General features: G+C 49.5%; 1 protein-coding gene across 1 annotated transcript; it reads right to left on the bottom strand.

Moving 5' to 3' along the window:
* Positions 1-539: 539 nt before the first annotated feature.
* On the bottom strand, positions 540-8,922 carry MGAT4B (mannosyl (alpha-1,3-)-glycoprotein beta-1,4-N-acetylglucosaminyltransferase, isozyme B; the record flags this gene model as incomplete). The annotated part of the gene is made up of 8 exons (XM_009869228.1): positions 540-670; positions 1,428-1,542; positions 1,912-1,987; positions 2,406-2,519; positions 4,598-4,644; positions 6,935-7,068; positions 7,915-8,055; positions 8,742-8,922. Coding segments are annotated over 8 exons (939 nt in total), but the record flags the coding sequence as incomplete, so codon positions are not given.
* Between the last annotated feature and the right edge of the window lie 221 nt (positions 8,923-9,143).

Genomic DNA, 9,143 nt, shown 5'->3' with positions numbered 1-9,143 from the left:
GTTTCGTGAAGACATGGCTCTGTGAACGAGACCGTTTCACCTCTCTGCGCCCTCCGAGAAACCCCAGCAGGAGCTGTGTGTGTCCTGGCTTCGTTTCGGCACGCTACGCATGGCAGCCTTGCTCTCGGGTCATCTGGGGTGAGCTCTCTGGGCAGCCCGCGTGTGTGCTGCAGGCGGGTAGGGCACATGAGCCCAGAGGTTATTCTGGGGTTATAGTCACTGAGTGCAGAACGGCTTCAGCACACCGGAATGAAAAACAGCACAGAAGAATGGAGAACAGCTACTCTCCTCGAGGACTGGAGGAGGAATAGCCTGTTAGTGCTTAGATGCAGAAATAATGTCTTTTCTGGCAGCTGCAGACTACAAAAGCCTGAACTCCCAGGTCTTCACTTACAGGATCTGCAAGGACACCCCGCAGCACACTCCACAGGGACAGCACGGTTAGTCAGCACCAGAGCTCACAGAATAGATCCTCTGGAGACACAGACCAAGAGTACATTCAACAGAACGTTTCCTTTCAACAGAGGTTGTTTACATACCGCATCTTTCTCAGGGTTGCAGACTTTCACCCAAAGGATGTGATCCAGCAGCCAATCGATGGGTTTGTCCTTATAGAACATCAGGATGAACTCCACGATCAAGCTCAGATCCAGAGACTTGAACATTTTTCCTACAGGAAAAAGAAAGAGAGAAAAGAGAGCAGCTACAGCACAAAACGGTCAGGAACCAGAGCTGAGAAGAAAAAAGTTGGGAGACTTGGCCACGGAGGTTGGATGTGTCCATCTCTCTACATAAAGGAAATAGCATGCAGCTCTGTTTTATGTACCCGTACCACTGGCATTGCTAATATGGTTCCGGATTTAATATTCATTGCAGAATTAGAAAGCATTAGTGTCTCACAGGTCACAACAGTATCAAGAGGTCTAAAACTCTTCCATTCAGTAGGGAGAAATGAGGATGAAAAACATCCAGCCAGCTGTAGGACAGACAATTTCCTGCCCCAAAACCTGCAAGTTTTAAGCCAGTCAAACCAGTATCCAAAATAACAGATCAAGCTGCTACTTCAACCATGTACTGTCGTTCCCAAAATAGCTCTGTGCTGATGTAAACTTCCTTTTGCACACTCTTAGGCAACTCCAAATCCCATCTAGTATAAAAGCTACTGGTCATATCCAAGCTGTTTAGTTGTCAGCTGGGCTGCTGACCAGGTTTATTTTTATTAAAAGTGAGCATCAGCAGTACCAGCTGTGAGGATCTTTCTCCGCTGTGCAAACATAAGGGCCACTGCAAAAATAGGCAGGGACCAAGTCTAAGTATTTTACCATCTCATGCGGACAACTTTTTGGAACAAGAGCATAAGTGCTTGCAAGAGCCAGGGAGTACTTATTCCTGTGTCTGATGGGACTGAGGTGAGTGGAGAACATTACCAATAAACCCCAACTGAGAAAACTCCAGGATCATCCACTCCTCGGAGGGCTGCTGCAAGGCAAAGTTCTTCATCGTGCTGAGATAGTTTGGCTTGGCCACAATATCATCCTCCAGCTGCAAGGAGAAAGGACACTCAGTGCCAACAACCCCTCCGGATTCCAGGCTCTGTGCAGAGCAATCATACCATAGACCAGAGGAAAGCTTTGGCACAGAACTAGTTTATTTTGGAAGATGCCCCAAGCAGATTTTTCTCACCCAATCTAACAGGTAAATGAACCAAGGGTTCCTGCCCTCCCTAGGCAGGAGGTTTTGACGTCTAACACATCTCAGAAACCCAGTTTTTGAACCTATCTGGTTCAAACCCGCTCCCATCCTACTGCATCACGCAACTGGACACGCTCTTTGCCCTCTCTCAGCTGGGTACAAGTCACAGTGAACTTGCAAGCACCCCCACCTCCCATCCATTGCCACCACCAAACTCACCTGCACGTAATAGATGCCTTTGGACTGGGCATACATCATTAAAAAGCAGTAGTCAAGGTTCTGCTTTGTCCTCCACCTGCAAGAGACAAACACGATGGGAGCACCGAGGCTGCTCAGGGGAGCCAGCTGAGGCTGGGTTTAAGCCGGGAACGTGACACAACTTTTGGACGAGGGGATGGCATACGGTCTCTCCCTTTTGACTCGCCAACTGGTCAGCTAAGCATTACTAGAAAACTCAGGGACTTCCAAAATAAACATCATCTGGGTTAAAATGACCTCGCCTGGTGATGGAAACATCAGAGCACAAGGCAAGCAACTGTAAAGCTGGTGTCAGTTCATAGCCCCCCCTCACACACACCTTCCAGCTCTTGGATAAATCAAGTTTGAGGGCCTTGCCTGGCTCTGCAGAAGAGCTTTTCTTGCTGGAGTCAGGGGAGGGATGCTGCAGCTACTTAATTCAGGGCTTGCTTGTTTTTAAGCTCATTGACTCTTACCTGACTCTTTCCTTGGGGTCCCCAAAGGATTCCCGCAGGTGAGAGAAATCAGGGTAGAAATGCGGAGATGGGGAAATTACCTCCAGGAGACCTGAGTGTATTTCCTTTGGGAATCTGAGGGAGAAAAGCAGCAGTAAACAAATACCTCCATGTCTGTCACACCGTTTTGTAGACTAAATCACTGGGTAAACACTGAGCCGCAGAACCAAACAAAAAATACAGCCTCTAAGTTAAAAATTTCCCAGCAGCTACTGCACTTCCAGGTCTCACCAAAGGCCATCGGCAAGGATTGCAATGGAGTTTTTTCCCTCCTGTGGTCTCTAATAGATGCACGCTCGCGTGCTTCACCCCAGCATCCCTTCTCCCTCCCGCACGCACACTCGGGTCAGCTTTAAAGACCAGCCCCGAGCACTCTGTACTCTCTGCAGGATTAAAGGGACCTGCAGACTGGTGCACTAAAGACAGGACTTGCTGGCATTACCGGCATTTAGAGATTTTCCAAATGCATCAGTAATTAAAAGCCATTTTGCACAGATTATGTTATGCATTTCTGATAAGTTACTTAAAATCACTGCTGTGCTGTAGTTATAACAGCCAGCAGGAGTTCTACCTACTTCCCTTACGCTGATAAAATCAGCATCTATTTTCCCTATAATGCGGTTAGGAACCCTTTACAGAGTCAAACTCAGAAAAAAATGTGACCCATCTGAAAAACAGGTACCTACAACAGCCTTGCAAGCAGTACCCAGAGATTACTGTAACTGTGAGAGATAAGCGGGAAAACCAGTTATTTTTATACTGCCTTTGTGAGAACATTTGGTGCAAGGCTGATTTCCTTTGTTTGTGCAGAGCCTGGAGATGGGGCAGAGGGAGACAAAGCAGCGAGACTGCCAAAAACTTCTTACTGATTTTTCCCTTCCTTATTCCCTCCTTGCAACTGACAAGATTTTCAGCTAACATCTTCAAATCCTCCCTTCCTCAAGCAGCAGTGAAACAGGAGCTTCTGACCGAGCTGACAAAATCTGTACCGAAGCAGAAACAGCGTTCTCCCTCCTGTGATATGAGCTCAGCCTGCCCTGGCCCCACATCACCTCAATTCAATTTGGACGAAAAATAATTTCAGTGAATCAGGGAGGGGCAGGAGGCACTGGAGAGGGCGATGGCGAGAAATCAAATCATTAAGTCAATTAAAGTTTCAGGCCTTCTACGCAGAGGCACTCTCCGCAGCAGCGCCCAGTAATTTCATCAGGATCCATCGGACAATCAGTCCATTATCCTCTGGTAAGTGCGTCCTCCTGCCAGCAGGCAGAAGGAGGGGAACTCTGCCAGCTCCTGCACAGCAAGATGGAGGGCTCTGTTGAAGCTCTTTTGCAAGTGCCCGGGAACACATCGCTCCCCACGCACGTCCCGGCCCCTCTCCCACCATTGGCTCGGGGACGCGGGGCGCCAGGAGGATGTGCTGCCCTTTCGCATCCCCTTCTTATGGCGACTGCGAGATGGAAACACGCAATCGCAGGAGCTGGATGGGACTCGCAGCCTCTTCTCTCACCACCTTTTTCTGTTTCCTCTGAGTTCTGGTGCTCTTAATGCTTGGGCCGGCTCACGGTTAATAACCCATCACTGGCTCCTGCCTAAAGAGCCACAGAGGAAGCTGCAAAAGCCACTAAGACTGCAGGACATAAATAGCAGCTAGCGTGAGAGACAAATGTAACTAACGCCTAGAACAAGGGGAAAACAAACAGGCTGGAGCAGGAAGAGAAATGGATCATGGGTTTTAAAGCCAAACAAGGCAGGAGCGTTTGGGTGCACTTACCACACTGCCCAGTTGCTCTGACTGCGCAGAGCAGGTAGAGGGCTGCACTAGACTCAGAAACAATTGCCAGGATGGCTGGAAATCTAACTAAGCCATCTTCTGACAACACCACAGGGCAGAAAGAGCAGGGCTGCATGTGTTAAATACTCTGAGCACAAAGCAGCCTACTGGAAGCTACATGTGGGATGCATTTGAGAAGGAGCAGAAAGTGGAAGCGGCAATAGGAAAGGCAGTCCAGTTTAAGAACAGAAAAAAATAATTAAAACAACAAAAAAACCAAAAAGGAAGCAGAAAAGCATGTGTTTTCTCCTAATGAAGCCGTTCCCTGGCCCTGCTACAGGTACAGACCGTACCGCTGTAGTCATTTGGAAGTGCTTACAAGTTTTTGATATTTTCTGCCACTCCAGCTGTGTACTGTGGATCTGTCTGAAAACAAAAGATAAGCAGTGTTACATCCTTCAGCCTGTGACACCCCCTGGCTCAGAAACCGCTTTGAACCTCCTGGGGGTATTTCTAGCACCTCCGAGTCATCTTCATGCCTCCTTTTGCCCAGTTTAACCAGTCCCCATGCTGATGGCCTCCTAGGAACCCTCCTATGTAGCCACTGTTAACCAAAGGCAGCACACACCGAAATCCACCCCAAAGAACTCAAGACCCTGCATATCTTCCCCACGTGCTCTCCTGGCACTTCTGCTCCTGCCAGTGCCAAGTGTCTGCACAAATGGTTAAGTTCTTGACTGTTTATTTATTTTCTCTATACCCCTGGCTTTCATCCAAGCAAATACTCTTGGCAGAAAAGGATCTCCACCCCTTTTGTGAAAAAGAGGAGTCTGTTTATAAGCGTGCATTTTTCATTTCAGGTTCATTTTGATGCTTTTCTTCCTAAAAAAGCAGTTTGTTCCCATAATCAACCTGGCAACCCGTAGCAGTCGGGAAGCAAAGGTCAGCAGCGCCTCACACCGCTATCTGCGGGCGAGATAAGTGCAAACACAGGCACCAGACAGAAACCATCTGCATCATGACCGGGAAAACAAAATCCAAGAACAAAGGGTAGGAGACCCAGGAGCAAACGCTGTGGCTGTTTCCCGGTGGTGCCATTGTTTGGGGCGGTCGTATGTATCATGGGACCGCATGTCCCAGGCAGATCTGCAGACACAGCATTGCAGAAGCCACGACCGGCTGCCGCTGTGCTTGGCATCAGGCAGAGGTGAGAGGTGAGACGCCAGGGATGTGTGTGACAAGCTGAGGACAGCGCTCCCAGCCCGGAACGGTGACAAGGGAGGGTTTGCTCAATAGGAAAAAGGCCCTTTTCCCAAACAGGGCTCAGGTTCCCGGTGCCGGTCTGACCTCTTAACTCTGCACTGCCAAGAAAAAGCCACAAGAAAAACAAGGTTCATATCACCCTCTCCACTATTTACTCTTTATCTCACGTCCAAGGAGCCCCAACAAGCCACGTCAAGTGCAGGTACATCGAGAAATACTTTGGGAAGAGACAGAGCAGGCACAGCGGTGGTTGAACCCTTGCACAGATGGGGGATGTTGTGTAGCTACAAGAGTAAACGTGGCAAGAGAGGACAGTGACAGCAGTGGTGACCTGCAACAACTACCATTGCTGTTACTAGGATATGGCGTGTGCGCTTCTGCACTTCACGGTATCAGAATTTATGTTTTTCACTTCCCTCATCACACTTAACATGGAAAGTCAGGAGCTGCCATCACAGCGTGCACCCTATTTTCAAATCAACTGAAAAAAACCGGTACTGCTGTCCAAAATAGGAGATGGTTTTGGTCAAATTGCTTAAAATCTCTCTAACTTACCCAGTGTGAAAACAGCCAGCAAACCCATCCCAGCTCAAAGGGAAATGACGGCTGGGACCAAACCTTGTCCTGGGCACTTTGGGCTGCACCCGTCTGTGCACACCTTCTCCTTGTACAAAATGCTAACCGGAGACCTGAGGGCCAAATGCTACCCTGAGTCAAATTATGGCTAAACAGGGAGCAAACTGAGACATTCATCTTTGTTCCACTCCCAGTAACATGCTACTGAGGTTTACCTTTCTCACCGGATTTCTGGAAATTAAGACAAATGCACTGAGGGGAAGACAAATAATCCTGAGGGGAAAGCCATGGAGAAAAATAACCATCTAAAGCCATAGATAAAAGCAGCTCTTGCGGATTAATGTATCAAGGCTTTTTAGCCCTTAGGTTCAGCAACTAATTCTGGGCTGCAGACACCAGTACGAAGAGTCCTATTAGTCTCAGTCCCAAATCAGCTGACGCTTCGGTTTTGAGAGATGGTTTGTGCTGTCTTACAGGTACACGGAGAGATGAAGCTGCTTCAGGAGCACCCCAAAACATGGCCATGGGGCTGCTCCAGCACATTTTGGGAACAACCACCCAAGCATAGTTAACCACTCAAGAGCCATCACGATTTAGATCAGAAAGACAAATGCACGTGCTGTGCTGGCAGCTGCTAATGTGACGTGCTTGTCTGCTCGCATCCTGACCCACTGTGGCCCAACCGGTGTTTCGCTTTGGGCAGGATGCATCTAATGTTCCTGGTGGGACGGCAGCCCAAGGCCAGACTTATCTGCCCTGGCAAGTGGCAGAGCTGGCTTCCAGGTGTGCAGCCCTCCTGTCTGGCACCGAGCCGGGCAAACAGCGGGATGGGCCGGGGGCCAGGGCAGCAGGGTAAACAGGCAAAGCTCTGTCTTACCTCAGCGATGAGGACGACGATGACGGAGTCCTCCTTCTCCTGCTGAGTGAGCTCTGAGATGAGGGAGTTGAGGGTGTCGGTGAGGTAGGAATGCACCTCCCGCTTCACGCTGGGGATTCCCATCACGACGGACACTGCCCAGGGCCACGGAGAGATTTTAGAGGGGAGGTGGGTGTGTTGGGACAAAACACTTCGCTCTGCTCCCACGACCGCCTCATGTTCACCTGCTCGGTGCCATGCTCCATCATTAAGAACCAGCAGCGACCAGCAGGTTGGCGGGTTCCTGGGCTATGTAGGGTTCCCATAATTCTTTACCCCAGCCCAGTAGCAACCAGCAGCACTGCAGTGTGCCAGGCTGGCAGGACACCCATGCCACTCAGACAGACTCTTTTTCACCCTGAATGACTGATGTCTAAGGCAGCACTCAAAAACCCTCCCCCTCCTAGGGGCCTTTTCAGCCTGTAAATGGCAACTTCAAGACCACTCTTGTTCTCCAAAACCTTCCCATGGCCAGAAGCACCTCAGTTTAGGAAGGGCAAGTCAAGTCTTTGGTTTTGAGGTGGAATTTGGGAGCAGAAAGGAAGCATCTAGTAACCAAAGTCCTACTCCAGATGGGATTTGTCTCCTAAGACAGGTTAGAGTCTCCGTGAAGCACACTGCAAACTATGCTTTCATCTGACCGCCTTCCAGGCAAAGTCTAGAGCACTCTGGAGATGGAAAGCAGCAAAAAAAAACTCTGGCAGAAGTATCTAGAACATTGTAGTGCCAGTCAAGCGCACAGACAGCACTGCCCCAGAGACTCGCAGATGTGACCTGGCTCACCCACCTCACGTGTCACGATACCAAAGCAGCTTGCATGACGCATGCAGCCGTTCCTCCAGTCCTGCTCGTATCTGTACCATGGCCAGGCCCGGAGGAAAGGGGAGGGACAGGCACTAAGGTGAAGAAGAGCACCAGAAGCAGCACTAATTCCCATTTACCTCCAGTGCGCCCCTGTCCCACATGCACGGCTGGCTGCAGACTGTTCTCCTTTGACAGCAAATGTGGCAAATGATGGAAGATGGTGGGAAGGTGCAGCACATTCTTGTTGGTGATATTCCACAGTTTTAACTTGGTTTCGTCTTAAAAAGGAAAAGGGAATCAATCGCAAGGCACAGTAGGGAGGAAGAGACTGCAAGGCGAAAAGCCTTTTTAGAGCAGCCTGGCCACTCGAGACTACTGCTGGGTTATAAAAAATCAGGCCAACCTTTAACATGCTACCACAAACCCAATTAAAGTTAAGCAGGAGCCAGGAGGGCCTTGAAAAAGTCCCAAAATATTTGGGAAGGAGCAGGGAGGATGAAGATCAAATGAAGGTCAAACCGGATCTCTCTGTAGAGATCCAATTTTCTTCAACCGAGCAACTTAAAAGAGAAAAAAGAACAAATAAATTGGCAAGGGGTGCTCAGCCAGCCTAACTCCTTCCTCCCCCTCTTTTCAGATACCCATTTTCCGTATGGATTCAATACAGCCCTTGGAAACGGCCCGTATGACTTGCAAGAAAAAAACTCCCCAAACCTGTAAGCAAGCAAACTGGCAAATATCCTTGGCAGAGGCAAACCTCAATGTTTAATGATGCATATGCACCTCTAATTAAACAGGAGTTTAAGACTTCCCACGTCCCTCTGAACTCCACAATTCGCTCGTGCCGAGGGAGAGAAGAGCACGTCTTGTCCACAGCCCCGCACGCGCCACAGGCACCTCTCTACCTCCTCATTAGCAACCGCTTCAAAACAGCCCGAGATCCTCAACTCCTCTGCTTATTCACCAGATAAGCTGCTCCAGGTCCGGTTTATATCCCGCAGGGCCTGCTTCTCCGAGATGGCTCTCTTGATCTCCTCCAAGACCAGGTTGAGCTCCTTGGAGCGCTTCAGGCTCTCCTGCTCGGCTGCGTGCAGTCGGTCCCGGAGAGCAAGGAACTCCCGCTGGTAGATGTCCACAATGTCACCTGCGGGTCAAGGAGAGAGAGAGGCTTTCTCCTCTGTGCTCTGAAGGGTTTCAAGCTGCAAAAGCCATGCCCTTCACCTGCCCTACCTCCACAATCCTTAAAACATGGATTTAGGGAGCTGTGGTCCAGCATGCACCCATTGGTGAGAGGGTTGGAAAGAGGGCAGTTGAAGTTACAGAGCTATAATTAAAAAGCTCCTGCCATTTTTCTCTTTAAGTTGGG

This window comes from Apaloderma vittatum, unplaced genomic scaffold (genome assembly GCF_000703405.1).
Source record: "Apaloderma vittatum isolate BGI_N311 unplaced genomic scaffold, ASM70340v1 scaffold16685, whole genome shotgun sequence".
NCBI lineage: Eukaryota > Metazoa > Chordata > Aves > Trogoniformes > Trogonidae > Apaloderma > Apaloderma vittatum.
The sequence above is the reverse complement of the archived record's forward strand: the minus strand, read 5'-3'. Positions and strand labels throughout refer to the sequence as shown.